The sequence below is a fragment of the Saimiri boliviensis genome, chromosome 4, assembly GCF_048565385.1.
Source record: "Saimiri boliviensis isolate mSaiBol1 chromosome 4, mSaiBol1.pri, whole genome shotgun sequence".
In the NCBI taxonomy this organism is placed as follows: Eukaryota; Metazoa; Chordata; class Mammalia; order Primates; family Cebidae; genus Saimiri; species Saimiri boliviensis.
In genome coordinates this window covers 67,387,122-67,404,076 of record NC_133452.1, presented here as the reverse complement: position 1 = coordinate 67,404,076, position 16,955 = coordinate 67,387,122, and the positions used below count along the sequence as shown (strand labels likewise).

General features: G+C 34.4%; 1 protein-coding gene across 6 annotated transcripts in view; it reads left to right on the top strand.

The window, feature by feature from the left end:
* GRIK2 (glutamate ionotropic receptor kainate type subunit 2) overlaps window positions 1-16,955 on the top strand; it is a 721,121-nt gene that overhangs the window by 464,701 nt on the left and 239,465 nt on the right. For all 6 annotated transcript variants that reach the window (XM_010333764.3, XM_074397666.1, XM_074397667.1 and 3 more), the window contains exon 11: window positions 13,038-13,244. In XM_010333764.3, coding sequence (XP_010332066.2) covers window positions 13,038-13,244 — 207 coding nt within the window. The remainder of the gene's footprint in view (window positions 1-13,037; window positions 13,245-16,955) is intronic.

The window sequence follows — 16,955 nt, the reverse complement described above, 5'->3', positions numbered from 1 at the left end:
TTTTCTGGTTTGGTACGAGGGTAATGCTGGCCTGAAAGGATGGATTAGGAGGTTTTCCCTCCTCTTTTATTGTTTGGAAGAGTTTGAGAAGGATTGGTGTTAAATCTTCTTTAAATGTTGATGGAATTCATCAGTGAAGTTACTTGGTTCTGAAATTTTCTCTGGAGGTTCTGAATTACTGATTCAATTTCTTTATTTTCTCTAGATATAGTCAGATTTTTATTTCTGTTTGAGGAAGTTTTGATAGCAGTGTCTTTGTAGGAATTTGTCTACCCCATCAGGGTAGTCTAATTTTTTATGTAGAATTATTTCTATGATTCTTTTATAAACTTCTTTTATCTATGAAGTTTGTAGGAAAGCCCCCCTGTTTTCACTAGACTATTTTCCTATTTTTTCTTGATTGGTCTAACTAAACATTTGTTAATTTTGTTCATCTTTCGAAATAATCAAATTTTGGTTCCATTGTTTTTCTCTATTCTTTTTTTCTGTTCTCTGTTTTATTTATCTCCAAAGTAATCTTTCTTCTTTTCTTCTATCTGTGGGTTTCATTAGTTTCATCTTATTTTTCTAGTTTTCTAAGGTATAAATTTAGGTTATTTATTTGAGATTTTTCTTCCTTTTTAATGTTGATATTTACAGCTGTAAGTTCCTTCTGGGGGACTGCTTTCACTGCACCATTGAGTTTTAATATGTTCTGCTTTCATTTTCATTAATTACAGAGTGTTTTCTGATTTCCCTTCTAGTTTCTTCTGCAACTCATTGGTTTCTCTCAAGGCTGGTTTCTGTGAATTTATTTTTTCCTAAAAATGGGCTGTCCTTTCTTGTCTGTTTGCATTTGTCATTTTTTTTGTTGTTGTTGAAAAAAATGGACATTTTAAGCAGTATAATATTGCAACTCTAGAAATAAGATATTCCCCCCACCCAGGATTTTTTTGTTTACTGCTTATTGTGGTTCTTGTTTGTTGCTCAGTGACCTTGCTAAACTAATTTTGTAAAACCTGTATTTTTTGTTTTGGGTGGCCACTGAAATGTGTGGTTGTTAGGTTAGTCGTACTTTAGTAACTTGACAGAGATTTCCCTAAACTCCTGGAACAAAACAACAAGAAACAAAACAAAACTTCCCGTCTTTTTAGTTTGGCTATATATTGGTGCTCCTTTACTGTTTAGCCAGGCAGTTTATAATTCTGCCCTATTCTTCCTTCTTGCTTGCATGGAGGCTGAATCTAGCCAGAGGTAAGGGCTTACGGTCTTGTCAGGTCCTTTCTGAGCATACATCCCACCTTGGTTATGTGCTTGGACTTCTAGGTTCCCTTGACTATACAGTAGCTTTTCCCAGCTCTTACTGCCCCCAGATATTTCCTTCCCAGTCTTTCTGTCTCAGGCTTTCAGGCCAGTGTATTTCTTGCCGCTGCTTTTCCCTCTTACCCACCAGGCAACAGGTAATATATCTGGCTCTAAATGCTTAGGAAAAACACCATGTGTGAAGTAACTTCATCCTTGAGGAAACTCCTATGCAGATCAACCAATGGCAAGTCCTCAAGCCCCTCCCCTCTGGGAGCCACCCCACAGGTTAAAACACACAGTTAAAATTTGGTAAGAATAAGGTCCATACTGTTTCCTATGGTGTGTTTGACCTGCACCAGCAATGCAGACCACTATCTTTAAGACTGTTGTGGAGCTGAGGAGTATAAAATAGTACCAACAGGATAAATTAATATGCCACAGAGCTCTCTTACCAAAATTCTGCAGTTGTTCTCTTCACTAAGCATTTCCTTGTTGTTGTAAGTTTTTATTAGATTCCACAGTTATTTAAAAAAAATGATTCTGATGGTTTGCCAGTTTATTAACTGCTTCTATGGTTGCTTTCACACTGTAATGACAGAATTGAATAGTTGTGACTATATAGTTTAGAAAGCCAAAAATATTTACTATTTGGTCTTTAAAGGAAAAATTTAGAACCTCTAGTCTATAAATCTATATTCAGAATTTATATACAAATATTTGTTTCATTAATGTATTAATGACTAAATTGGTAGATGAATGGATGAATGCATTCAAAATATTTATATTTCAGCATATGGTAATCAAATATCGATATCTGCATGCATCTTGTTAAATTTAAATAAAAATTTAGAAAATCACAGTAATTTATTAATCATCTTTGGAGTTGCTCTTTTCACTTATAGGTTACTATGGAAATATAGGTATGGTGATATTCAATTAAAATCAATAAACATGCCAGTAAAACACATATATTACTATTGGGAGTCATTCCCATGGTATTTATAAGCTATCCCCCCTCCCTTGATCACATCATAACTTATGTGTGCTAAATCTACCCAAGTGTGTTGCTTATTAGAGTATTGAGTTGATAACTGGTTTGTGAAAGAAAAATTTATCTTTGCTGAAAATCTTCAGTTATTCTGTTTGTATTTCTTTGTAAACATTAGTTAGATTTCTTGGGTGTTTTTCATCATTCAAGAAGAACACCTTTTACCTATAATAAAAGTAAAACTACCCATGAACATTTTATGTAATAAAAATTTTTAGTTTAGGTGTCTGAAATGAAATAAAAATAATGTTAAACAGGGTTGAAAGAATGTGAAAACTGGTAACTAAAGCTTGCTGTTTATACTATTTAGTAAAGCAGACTTTTCAAATGTTTATGCTCTGTGCTTTGATGAAAGGACAGCAAGCGATGATTTGGGAAAATTCAAGTAAAGCATGGTCCAGGTAGAAAGGGAAACAAACACAAAACCCCAGACCAAATCTAACCAAACAAAAAAGGACAGAGAGTTATTTGTTCCATCTTTTGTATCCTTTGTTCCATCTCCTTAACCTTGCTGTCCATAGTAATATCCTTTCATCCTTAATCTCCCTTTTAAAAGTGTGACTCTCCCCTCCTCATTCTCCTGAGCATCTCTTGAGCACTTTGGGAGCAAGATGTTGAGGTCTGTTTTGTTTTGTTCTTGTTAAGGGGTAAGTCCAATGGTTTTAAAAAACCAATTCACCTTCCTCGAGAGATGATTGTTCCACTCTTTCTGTTGCCCATTCATCAGCCTTCTGCTTTCAATCAATATCTGCCTTGATTTCCATATCCTATAAAAACTAGATTACCCTCTTATTATTTACGATTTAATACCTTCAGGGAGAGGACAGTGATAAGATATAGAGACTCTGAACACACTGCTCAGAAAATAGAAGGAAATAAAGTATTCTCAGGAAAATATGAATTGTTCAGATTTATTTCAATTGCCATAATGTTGTTTTAATCTTAGATTATTATTTTTATAACCATTATATCTTTTTTATCTAGTCAATAGGGATGCTATTTAAAAAAAAAAAAGTTTTTTAGTGTTTTTGTTTGTTTTTTTTTTTGGCAACTCTAAGTTCATTAAGGGGGAAAAAAAGCACCGTTAGGTATATTTTCTAAATGCATTGATATCTTTAAAAAACTGGAGTTTCAGCTGTTGCCACAAATCAATTTTGCAAGTTCTTTTGGTTATAAGAATAAATTCAGAACATGACTGGGGTTACCTGAATATACCTGTCTATTTTTCAAAATAAATCATGTGTGGGCTACAGAATCTTACGTACTGAGATTTACCACAATACTCTAAAACAAGATACATGTCACTGTTTCTCAAAAATGTAGCCTGTGGCCGGGCGCGGTGGCTCACGCCTGTAATCCCAGAACTTTGGGAGGCTGAGGTGGGTCAATCACAAGGTCAAGAGATCAAGACCATGGTGAAACCCCATCTCTACTAAAAAAAATTTAAAAATTAGCTGGGTGTGGTGGCGGGCGCCTGTAGTCCCAGCTACTCGGGAGGCTGAGGCAGGAGAATTGCTTGAACCCGGGAAACGGAGATTGCAGTGAGTCGGGATCCCGCCCCTGCACTCCAGCCTGGTGCCTGGCAACAAAGCAAGACTCCATCCCCCCCCCGCCCCGCCCCGCCCCATACACACACAAAAAAGTAGCCTGTGCGAACATTTCACATTCCACTTCTGATAATTAATGAAGCAAAGTAGATGTGTAAATAAATACAGGATAGTATATAATTAGTAGGGATTTCAAATTCACCACTAGTTTGGGAGTTCCAGGAGGGCAGGAATTTTTCTGTGTTGTTTTGATTTGTCTTTCATAGTTCACCTAGAAGAGTGCTGGGACAGAGTAAGAGTTCAATATATGCTTGGGTAAATACATCAGTTAGTCTTATCATTGTAATAGCAGGGAATGTTTAATACATATCACTCTAAAATTACTTTGCATTTTAATGTCCTTATGTTTTAAGCAGCACCAGTAAGACACTGATATCTCAGGGTTAACATATGAAAAAGATAATTGAGCCCTAGATAAGAGCTGAGAGATACATGAGTTAGATGCTTTAAAAATTATGAAAAGTTTTATTATATTTAAATAAAACATTTTTATTCCCTCAACCTTAAAACATATTTTACTTTTTCAGAACTTCATTTTGGATTCATTCCGTGCCAACTCCCAGTCTAATGCAGATAAAAATACATGAATTATTGGGTTCCTTAAAACTAGAATTGATAGTAGAAATGCTGACACATCCTTATTACAGATGCCAGTGGAATGAAGTGCCTTTACCTCTAGCAAATGCTGATGTGGAGATTTAAGACTATATGAAAAATCAGTGAAGTTGCCCAGGAGAGTTTTATCATATTATTCATTGAACTTGGTATGTGCTACAGTAATTGCTTCTGGTACCATTTTTCTTTTCTTACATGAGGTTGTTATTTATGCTCGTGCCATGTAAAACAGAGAAAGAGAGTTTAAAGGAGAGTCATAACTTGATGTAAAACTATCCTGTGATACACTATAGCTGGAGATAGGAATCACAGCAAGAAAACTGCTTCTTACTTATCAGAATTAAATATGGGAAGAGTGATATTTGACACTGTAGAGGTCCATAAATACTAAAAAGATGCACTCCACACATATTTTTTTTTCTAGTAATGAGCAAGCCTGTTTAAGACATATATCTAAGTAGGTTTTTTAATCTTAGAGGGATCAACAAATTTATTTGCCTATTACAGAAGTTTTCTTATTAGCTTATAGGTGAAATAAATCAAATTAACAGGTAGGAGGCTAGTAGGATGCATTAGATTAATAAGATTTAAAAAGCATAATGCTTTTACAATTATATTGCTATTTTCACTTCTTGCACACATGTCTTTCATATGCTTCACACACTCCTAACTAGTTACTAGCTTTCATATTTCATCCAGTGTTCAAGTCAGTTTCTGTGAAAAATAAATGAAAAAATATTTTTGAATATAATTTAATTTAAAATATAGACAATTATAATATAACAGTGCAAACAGATGAAAAAGTGTTCTTAGATATTCATATGTTGCTACCTAAATCTGATGGGTTTAATATGTGCTATTTTCACAAATTCTTATTTTACTTTCATAAATTCTTTTCTTACTACTTATTTATTTCTATAAAGTTATCTTGATTGCATTGTTCAATAATTAATACAGTTTTATATGCAATATACCCAAGTGGCTAATCCCAGGTGATTAAAAAAAGTCGTACAACAGGTGTTTAATTATTTAATGAACTATGTACAATTTTGTATTCACATGAAGTTTGAAAATGATCACTAAGAATTATTTAATCAAGAAAGTATGGGAGAGATGGGTAAGTGGTCCAGCAGTCAGCCTGCCTTAGTTGTATACTGGCTATTGACTATGGGCAAAAAAAAAAAAAAAAAAAAAAAAAAAAAAAAAAAAAAAAAAAAAAAAGTTAACACCCCCCTTTCTCTCAGTTTTTTCATAATTAAAATAATATTACTAACCTCACATAGTTGTTGTGGAGAATAAATTCAAGTAAAGCATTTAGAACAGGGTTTGGCACATAGTAAGTGCTTAGGAAATGTTAAATAATAACTATTGCTTAGTCATTGAGGTTGACAAATTGCCAATCTTGGTTTCTTTAAAGTAAAGCAAAAAAAAAAAAAAAAAAAAAAAAACCAAAAAAACAAAACAAACCATGCATTCAAAAATCATAACCTAAGTGAAACAAAAGTATGAATTCAATAAAGCTAATCTATACGTATATGTTTTGTTTCCCATTCCACAACCCAAAATTCTGTCTTTCCCCTTCTCTGCAGGAAAATATGATATTCTTGTCAAGTTCTTAACCCTCTGCACATGGGTTAGTGACCTAGATTTGTTATCATTATGCCTGAGCCCCATAGGGGAACTTACGTGTCTAAAATTTTCCTTCAAGTTCAGGTTCCCCTGGTGTTCCTAGTTGACCAGAGCAATCTGTTTCTATTCAATACATTTCAGCAGTCATTTTATTGGTAAACCTGCTATGTGCCAGTTGACGTTTGGTGCTTTTGAAGCAAAATTAAGTAACCATTTTTCCCAGTAAATTGCTCATGTCTAGTTCAGAGGACTTATATGTAAATCAACACTCACTACTCAGTATGATAAATGCTGTGGTAAAAGTTTTCAAAAGCTGTGGGAGCACCAAAAAAAGAAACACCTAAATATGTCTGAAATGTGAATACTCAGTACCAGAAAGCTGTTTGACCATAGGACTTCTTCCTTTTCTAAGATAACAAGGGCATGTAAACTGTGATCTATGGAAATGGGTTATCTAACTTGAAACACTAGCAGACCAGAAAGAGTAGTGAGGGAAATGAGTATGACAACCTCTTCAGTGGAAGGACACTACATCTGTCATATTTGCAGTACTTTGCATACCCCTGGCGAATAAAGTTAATATGTGACCAAATGGTACATAAAAATCAGACAAGATCCTAACTGTTCTTTTACTTATGATAAGCTCACATGTGTAGCTTTGGATGTAGTTAACAAATTAATTTCTGATACCCATCTAATTCAGTTTAAAAATCCAGCATAGTTTTCTCCCAAATGGTCATATGGTGTAGAAAGCAACCTAAAATAGTGGAAAAGGTAGGTATTGTGGAATTTGAAAAAGACCTAGGTTCAAAACTGTTATTTGGTTGGCTCTTCTAAGCTATGTGACCTGGGAAAGTTATTTAACCTCTATGAAAATTTAAATGGCCAATGAAAATAATCCCAATAAGACTGCATTGAAGCATATGAAAAAATGCTCAACATCATATGGCATTAGGGAATTGCAAATTAAAACAGCAATGAGACATCACTATATACCTATTAGAATGGTCAAAATCCAGAACACTGACAGCACCAAATGCTAGGAAGAATGTGGAACAACAAAAGCTCTCATTTCTTATTGGAGGGAATGTAAAATGGAACTTCCACTTTAGAAGACAGTTTGGCAGTTTCTTTCAAAACTAAGCATGCCCTTACCATATGATCTTGCAATCATGCACCTTGGCATTTACCCAAATAAATCAAAAACTTATGTCCACACACAAACCAGCACATAGATGTTTATAGCAACTTTATTTATAATTGCCCAGACTTGGAAGAAGTCAAAATTTTCTCCAGTGGGTGAGTGGACAAATAAACTATGGTATATTCAGACTATGTAATACTATTCAGCACAAAACAGAAATGAACTATCATGCCATGAAAATACATGGAGGAAACGTAAATGCTTATTACCAAGTGAAATAAAACAATCTAAAAGGCCGCATTCCAACTATGTGACATTCTGGAAAAGGCAAAACTCTGGAACTATTAAAAAGATTAATGTTTCCTAGGAGTTAGAGTTGAGAAAAGAATGAATATCTAAAGCACAGAGAGTATTTAGGATAGTGAAACTATTTCGTATCAATACTGCAATGGTGGATGCATGCCATTATACATTTGTCAAAACTCATAAAATAGACAGCACCAAGATTGTGCCCATAATGTAAAGTATGGGCTCAGTGGTAATGGTGTGCTAGTAAAAGGTCCATCAGTTGTGTACATGAACTGATTTGGTGTTGGATGCTGATAGTAGGGTAGATAAGGCCTCTGGGAGGGTAGGGAGTATATAGGAAATGCCTGTACCTTATGCTCAGTTTGCTGTGAAAAATTAAGTCTATTAATAATTAATTAATTTGAGACAGAGTCTTGCTCTGTTATCCAGGCTAGAGTATAATGGCACAATCTCGGCTCACTACAACGTCTGCCTCCTGGATTCAAGCGATTACCCTGTCTCAGCCTCCCAAGTAGCTGAGAGTACAGGGGCACGCCACCATGCCCAGCTAATTTTTTGTATTTTAGTAGAGAAAGAGTTTCACCATATTGGCCAAGATGGTATCGATCTCCTGACCTTGTGATCCTCCCACCTCGACTTCCTAAAGTGCTGGCATGAGCCCCTGCACTGGGCCTAAGTTTCGTATTTTTAGTAGAGGTGGGGTTTCACAACGTTGACCATGCTGGTCTCAAACTACTGACTGCAAGTGATTTATCCACTTCAGCCTCCTAAAGTTCTGGGATTACAGGGGTGAGCTGCTACACCCAGTTTAAGTCTACTATTTTTTAAAAAAATCCATAAAAAATTACTGGGAAGCTGAAATAATGAAATTATATTAAGAAGCTGATTTTTGCCAGGTTTGTTTTAATTAATTCCCCAAACAACTTTAAATGTATTGTTAAATATATTTAGAGATGAAAAAATCGAGTTATAGAAGTCACTAATTTATCAATAATTTATCCAATTAGTATTTACTGAGTGCCTACTATGTGCTAGGCATTGTATTAGGCATGGAAGATATTATCATCTGTTCATATGAATGTTATATTTTAGGAAAGTGAGACAAACAAAAACCCAGTAGTAAGCCAACAAATAAAACAATTGAAAATGACTTAACTACTGTGAAAAATAAATACTGAGATAGAGAATAACAGAGAAAATTCTCTTTAAGTAGAACCAAAGTAAACATTTTATATTTAACTTGAGCCTTGAAGAAAAAGACCTCACCATTTGAAGAGCAATATAGACAGAACAACAGGTAAAGGGCTTTGAGATGGAAAATAGCTTTGTATTTGCGAAACTGGTAGAAAGCAGGATACCTAGACCTTACGGAGAAGAAGATAGAGTTGGAGAGGAAAAGATAAGTTTTAAGCCTTTATGATGAATATTTTATTTGTTTAACACATGTACCTTGAACACCGTCAGTCATTTTCTTCTATGCACTGAGATAAATTAATTAATGAACATAATCTGTAATTCCTCTATACTCATGGGTTTGTGTCATAATAGGGGAAAAATAACACCCACATCAAAAGATAAATAAATAAAACTTCAGATGAGATGAGTGCTGTGAGCAAAACAAAGCAGGTACCTTGGAGAAATGAGGTAATATATACATGTGGTTTCTCTGAAGTGGTGAAATTTGAGCACAGGCTTAAATGATGGGGAAACAACCATGTGAAGACCTTAGGATAGATCTTCCCTGTCAGAAAAAAAAAAGCAGTGCAAAGAGCAAAGACCTTGAGTTAGAAATGAGTTTGGCAAGTTTGAAGATGAAAATGAAGGCCAATGCCTGGAACGAAATGAGAAAGAGGGGGAGTAGAAGCTAAGGTCAAAGAGGATAGGACCTTAAAGGTCAAGATAAGCAGTTCTTATTTTATTCCAGTTTTCATGAAAAGCCACTGTTGGTTTTTAAGCAAATGCATAATAACAACAGATTTAATCTTTACAAGATTGCTACAACTTTCTGGGGAGAATGGACTGTGGGGGATAGAAATGTAAAGTAAGAGAGGTAGTTATAACAGGAATTCAGATAAGAAATAAAGGTTGCATGAACCATAATGCTAGCATGGGCAGTGTAAAGAAATTAGTGGATTCAGAATATATTTTGAGGGGAGAACTTGTATGATTTACAAAAGATAGGACAGAGAGTTTGAGAGTGATTGCCTGACTTTTGACTTAATCCATTTTGTGAGTTGTGAAGCCTTTTACCAAGATGAGAGCAAGTGGTAGAACAACAAGTTTTAGGACCCCTGGCAATGAAGTTGAATATTATTCTAAACATGTTGGGAATCTATGTGATGATTTCAAGTAGCAGTGGGGAGATAATTCAGTGTATCCTTTAATAAGATCCCTTCTGTTGCTGTGTAGCAAATGAACTAAAAGAAAGGGAAGCAAAGATGATGCCTTAGTGACTGGTTTGAGTAGCAGAGTAAATGCTGCTACCATTTTCTAAAAACAGAGAAAAGAGAAAAAGTGTAAAAATCTTGGGGAAAACAAGAAGTGTATCTGGGACATGTTAAATGTGAGACATAAAATCGTGTCTATGAGACATAAAATCATGCTGACAAGTGCTATTGCGTATGTGTGCCTAAGACTTGCAAGATGTGGGAGCCTAATATATAAATTTTGAGGTCATCAGGATAAAGATGTTATTGAGTTTGATGTATGTGGGTCAGAAAAAAGTAGTAATAAAATTTAAGAAAAGGGGATAGGGCTCATAACTAATTTTAGGAACATCAAAAATTTAACTGAGAAATTATAATAACGGACCATAGAATTTGGGGCCAGATAATGAAGTGGGGTTAGGAAGGATTGATAGATAATAGGGAAATATGAGTTCACTGATTTGGGGATCTTTATGTTATTGAAGAGCATAAATGTGGGTGTGATTGAACAGTGAGTAGAATGAATGGGCTATTAGAAATCCCAACTAATTTTCTGACAAATGCAGGCTTCAGTTGTGATCATGGGGAAGAGAGATTAGATTTCAATGAGGGAAATAATTTTGTAATTGAGGAAATAAAAGAATTAAGAGACCAGCCATGTTGGATAATTTATGTAGGTGGATTTTGAATATGCAGAGAATATTAAGAATTAGGAAAAGGAGTAAAATTACCATCCAGTAGTCAAATATTTGAAAAGTGAAGGTTTCTCTTCCTTCTTTATAAAACTTTTTCTTTTTCTTTTTTTTTATTGCATTTTAGGTTTTGGGGTACATGTGAAGAACATGCAAGATTGTTGCATAGGTACACACATGGCAGTGTGGTTTGCTGCCTTCCTTCCCCTCACCTGTATCTGTCATTTCTCTCCATGCTATCTCTTCCCACCTCCCCACCCCTCCATCCCTCTCCCATTTCCCCCAACGGACCCCAGTGTGCATGTGTCCTTATAGTAGAATGATTTATAATCCTTTGGATACATACCCAGTAATATATTTGAACCAGATTTCATTGAATGTTGGCAATCGTAAAGAGGCACTCTAGCAGGGTTGCATGAGCCTCAGAGGAGCAGAAGTTATTACACAAGGTAGGGGAATAAATGGTGTGGGGACAGCAATGAGGGACAGGGAAAATATCAAATGTGCCTCTGTCCCCAAGGGATGTTGAGGTAACTGAAAATAGTCTCCAGAAAAGAGAGCTGAAGGCTAAGCAATGTCATCAGGGTACAGTCCAGCAGAGCAGGGAGATAAAATGATCATTCTGAAAATTAGGTATAGATATGGAGCAATGTGTCAGTTTCTGACCAGGACTTTAACACACAGTGGCAGTGTTTAGAAGGGTCAGAATCACAGGAGGTGATGCTGGAGGGTACACACAGTGGTAAAGAGATATGGTAAGTCCACAGGGATGGGAAGAAAGATGGAAATAATCTTGATTATTTCTGAGATAAGTGTGAGCAAGCTGACACATGGCTGACATGTCTAAAACATTTTTAGGCATGATAGCTCTCATGGGATGACTGTTGTTCTCCAGGGGTTGAGGAAGAGGGTGAACGCATTCCTAGGTGGACTGGCATGGTCGTTTCCTAAGTTTTCTCAATCTATAATAGCTTCCTTTAAGAGAATAGAGGCTTTGCCCATGTGCACATAGTAAATAGTAGAACCAGTTGTTGCACATTGGTTTATTCACAGCAGTACCATGTGCTACCATACCATGTGCAAGTGCCTTCAATAAAATGTGCTAATGTGTGGAATCTTTTTGCACTTAGTTAAACATACGAATTTCTTATGGGGCCTAATTTATAGAGGAGTCTCAGAAAATTTGGCTCCTCACTCTTTTTTTATTCTCATCTTGTTCAACCAACTAACTCAGTTACTGGATGTGACTTCTGTCACACTGTTGCCTATTATCTTCTTCCTGAAACACTCCAGTGTTATGTTGGTCTCAGGGCTTTTCATCATGCTATATCCTTGGCCTGAAATACTCTGTTCTCAGAGTTACAAGTGTCTAGACTCCTTCTCATCTGTTGAATTATACCTCATCTCTTATCTTCTCAGAAAACGCTTAAAGAAAATTACTTGATTTTGTTTCTCTTATCTTACCAAGTACTTTGCAATTGTTTTCTTTCCTATGACTTATTTTATGTTTTTATGTCACTTACGAAGATCTGACAATATATGCTGTATTTGTTTAAGCATTTGTTAACTGTTTTTCTTCTCTTTATCATGAACTTCATGGTTCAAGGCTTTCTATTTATATAGAGGAGGGCTAGCTTTCAATAGATGCTTCATAAAATGATGCTGGATAAATGCATAAGCACTTGATATAGGTCACTTTCTTCCTCTATATTAAACAACTACTTTTTAAGCTATAATTAAATATAGTAATTGTAATATTCATGGTTTTGGGGACAAAATGTGATAATATATATAAAAAGTTCCCACTCCAATTCTTCGCACATAGAAAATTAATCAACAATTTTTTTTCATTCATTTTATCCGTAGATCCCATGGAAACAGCATACCAGATATTGATTAAATGATATAATTCAAATTGGGGTATTATAATCATGATAAAATCACATACCATATATATTATATGATATATATTGTGCATCACATATTATTTGTTATGTGTAATATTAATATAAGATTTATCATATAAGTGATAAGATATACCATATTTTTATTATATAATCATGGTGGGATTATAAGTATATTTTTGTAAAGCACTACTATTCCCTACAAAACCTGAATTTCCTTTTAATATTTTAGACTTTATTAATTATAATTAGAAGAAAATAAAATTGACTGTTGTCCTAAATTAATGAGAAATTTTCTGTCTTCTAAGAAAAGCTGTAATTCTGATGGCAAGTTTCATGATTAACTGTTACCTCTTTTCTTCTTATTCAATATTTTCAGGAAGAACCCTATGTCCTTTTTAAGAAGTCTGACAAACCTCTCTATGGTAATGATCGATTTGAAGGCTACTGCATTGATCTCCTCAGAGAGTTATCTACAATCCTTGGCTTCACATATGAAATTAGACTTGTGGAAGATGGGAAATATGGAGCCCAAGATGATGCCAGTGGACAATGGAATGGAATGGTTCGTGAACTAATTGATCATGTGAGTCTTTTGCCTCATTATTTATTAGTTTGTTATGTTGCTACAAAATTAACTCTTTTTTCTTCACGTCTATGGGTAATAATTACAAAGAACAGTGATATATTTCAAGCATGTATTTTCTTCAATAATTTATTCAAGCTAGATAGTATTTGTCACTAAACATAAAGAATCTAAGAGGGATATATAGTCCTATATTTGTAAACTGATTAAGTTTTCCACAAAACTGAGAGATGGAGTATTATCATTCTTGATTATTAACTCTCAAAGAGATACTTCCCAGGTCCTTGAGAAAGGCTTTCTTGGGCATAAAGCTGAAAAGAGGCTTAATTAGCTTTTAAAGGAGTTATATACATTTCAAAGAGAGAGGGAGAAAGGACTTATAGCTGTGAGTTTTTAAAGTAAATATTCTAAGAAAAGGAGGTGTAGAGGGGTGTTTCTTTCCTTATTTTCAGTTGAAAGAATTAGGCCTTTTAGCATTTCTAATTAGCCCTTGCACTTGCAAGTCTTTGTTATTTTAGAAATAGCATATTTGCCACCTCTTACTCTCCCCTCCTTTAGAGGACCTTCAAAGTACAGGGTTTGGTATAATCTTTAAAATTCATTATGATCTAACTAAGATGGTTCTTAGAGATACAATATGAAGATGCAACTTCAGACAGACATCTTAACTTTAAAAGGTATAATTTATAAATTTAGAAGAAGATAAGAGGAGACTTTATTTCTTACAAAGGGTTGCAGCATGCAGGGTGGCCATTCAGACGGTTTGGGAAGCATAGTCTCTGGTTGGAAGCCAAAACAGACACTTTGAGGGAAGGGCAAAAAGGAGAAGAATTTATGCTAAGCATGTAAATATATATATATATATATATATATTCAGTGGGCTATAGTAATACATATATATATATATATATATATATATGGAACAAGAATTTATGCTAAGCATGTGTGTGTGTGTATATATACACACAGTGGGCTATAGTAGAAGTCATGAATATTTATGAAGGGGAAACACGTGCATGAGCAATTGAGCTTCATACCTCTCCATAGATCCCATGTACAAAATGGTGGCATTAGCATGGTCTGAGGGTGGAGTTTTCAGTTCTCTTACATCAAAAGGTGAAGCAGAGAACATGAAAATCCTTACTAAGCCTTCTGTAAAGATGGCTAGAACCATTCAATGGTAGTGATCTATCAGGCAAAAAAGAAAGGGCAGCATCAAGGTTGGTTGATAATCTTGGCCTAAACAACACTTGGTGAAGTGTTTTGAAAGGGCTATTTTCTGTTTTCAGTGTTGAAGTCTTCTGAAAGGGCTGTCTTTCTTAGGGAATAAAGTCTAATGACAGTGAGGAAACTGGTATATAATGAGGTCTGTTCTATCCTATCATGGATGAGAACTCAGTTTTCAAGGTTACTCTGGAGTTCCCTTTTCCAGGAAGAGGTCCATTCAGTTGGTTGAGGGGATTCAGATTTAATTTTATTTCTTAGATATTAGGAGAAAGTGAGTTTTTGAGGCATTAGGTATTGTTAGCTCTTGAAAAAAACTTTTCCCCTGAAAACATCATTCCCTCTTCTGCACTCCCATACTCAGTAGGGCTCCATAAAATAGTGTACTAGTGAGTACTTGGTAAGGCAAAGTTGAGTTCAAATCCTAATTCTTCAACTATGCAGTTTCATGCCTTAAGGACACTGCTTTAAACACATTGAAACTTAACTTTCTGAAACATAAGATAGAGAAAATTTATATCATCTTAATAATTAGGAACAATATGTAGGAATTTTCTAATAAATTCTAGTGTCTGACACAGGTAGATAATCAATAAATAGAGCTGTAACTAATAAGCCCAAACTTAGTATCTTCTTACTTATTCTGTCTTCTATTACAGTATTTATGAGTGTTTGTGTTAAGGACTAAAACATAAAACATTTAGACAGTATTATAATGAGAAATATGTAGGAATTATAGCACTATTATTATTAAATTTGAATTTAATTACAGTCAATGAGATCAATATTAAGTTTTAGTAGTAAAGTTTATTAATTGGATCCTTTGGTATCACAAATATACCAGTGCTTTCCTACCTAAATGACTTACATCTTATGAATGGCAGTTTTATATCAGAATTAATTAAACATAGAGAAGCATTAGTAGAAAGTCAAATTCACTGTTAGATCAGCAATAGGCAAGATAAAGAAAAACAAAACAAAGCAAATAATATTTAGGGTACCTACAAAACAGGGATATTCTCTCTATTTTTTAATTACTCTTAATATTTAAAAAAACTCAAAGTACTCACTATATATAAAATCAAAACATTTTTGAACCTTCTATAACTAGTTTAATATTTTGTCTAATTTGAATTATACATATGGGGGACAAAGCTCTTTACCCCCTAAATTTTCACTGAAAATCACTGGTATGAGGCTAATTAATAGGAGAAAATACATACAAATTTATCTAACTTGTATATATGGGACCCTTCAGAATGAAAACTCAACTTTCCAAAGAAGTACAGAAACTTGTATTACCATCTTGAGGTTACAATGAGAATGGGGGCTTGGATCCTGGTAAAACAGGTTATGGGAAGGGAAAGAAAAGAAATTCTATGGAGGGCAATAAATGATTATTACATAATAGAAATTAAGTTGTAAACAGTTGCTCTTTTTTTTTTTTCTTTTTTCTTTTTTTTTTTTTTAGAACTTAAGTGATGCTTGAAGATAATGATTATTTTGGAAAAGGGTCTGTTCAGATGTGGTTAGATTTTTTGCTTTCTTTCCTGTAATGGATAAAGAGATTACAGAGAGGGAAACAAGAACACTTGTTCTCCTAGGTGGGTAAGTTTGATCTTTTTGTTGATAGGAAAAAAGGTCTCTTCTAGTGATTATTGATCTCCAAGAGTTTTTAACTTAAAATACTCAGTATACCGGGGAGCCATATTTTGCAGTGAAATATTTTTATTTCCTTCACATATAAGACTGAAAGTGAAGAGATTTATTTTCTTTGCTTAAATCTTTGAGGATCTTGATCCAGCATTTCTCAAATACATTTTCTTCTTCTTCTTTTTTTTTTTTTTTTTTTTAGAGATGAGATCTTTCTGTCATTTAGCCTAGAGTCCAGTGGCACAATCATATTCCATTGCAGCCCTGAGGCACTTGGGTCAAGCCATCCTCCTGCCTTAGCCTTGCAGGCAGACACGTTAACACCACTAGCTAATTAAAAAAAATTTTTTTTTTAAATATATGATCTTGCTATGTTGCCTGTGCCATCTCAGACTTTTAGACTCCAGTGATCCTCCTGCCTTAGCCTCTGGAGTAACTGGCGTCATAGACACAAGCCACTGTGTCTGGCTTCAAATACACTTGAAAAAATAAATTTTGTGAAAACTCATAGTTTGATACATTTTAAAATGTTAATAATATATATCCTACTACAGAGAAAATGCAGAAGCAAACAATGTTTTGTTTTTTCTTTATATATGAATAATCTACTCTTTCAGTCCTAACAGATCTTTCCATTGGGCTGATCATCTTTTGAGTTTTTATGGTGATTGATGACTTGAAGGTTTTGGTTAGCTATAAAAAGTTGATAACTTTTGAAAGTTATCAAACTGATTATAATCTAAATTAGGATACTGTTTTATCATATTAGTTCATTGCACTCATGATCTTTTGTATTGTACTGCATATTTGGTAGAATATCTGCTTCAAATATGC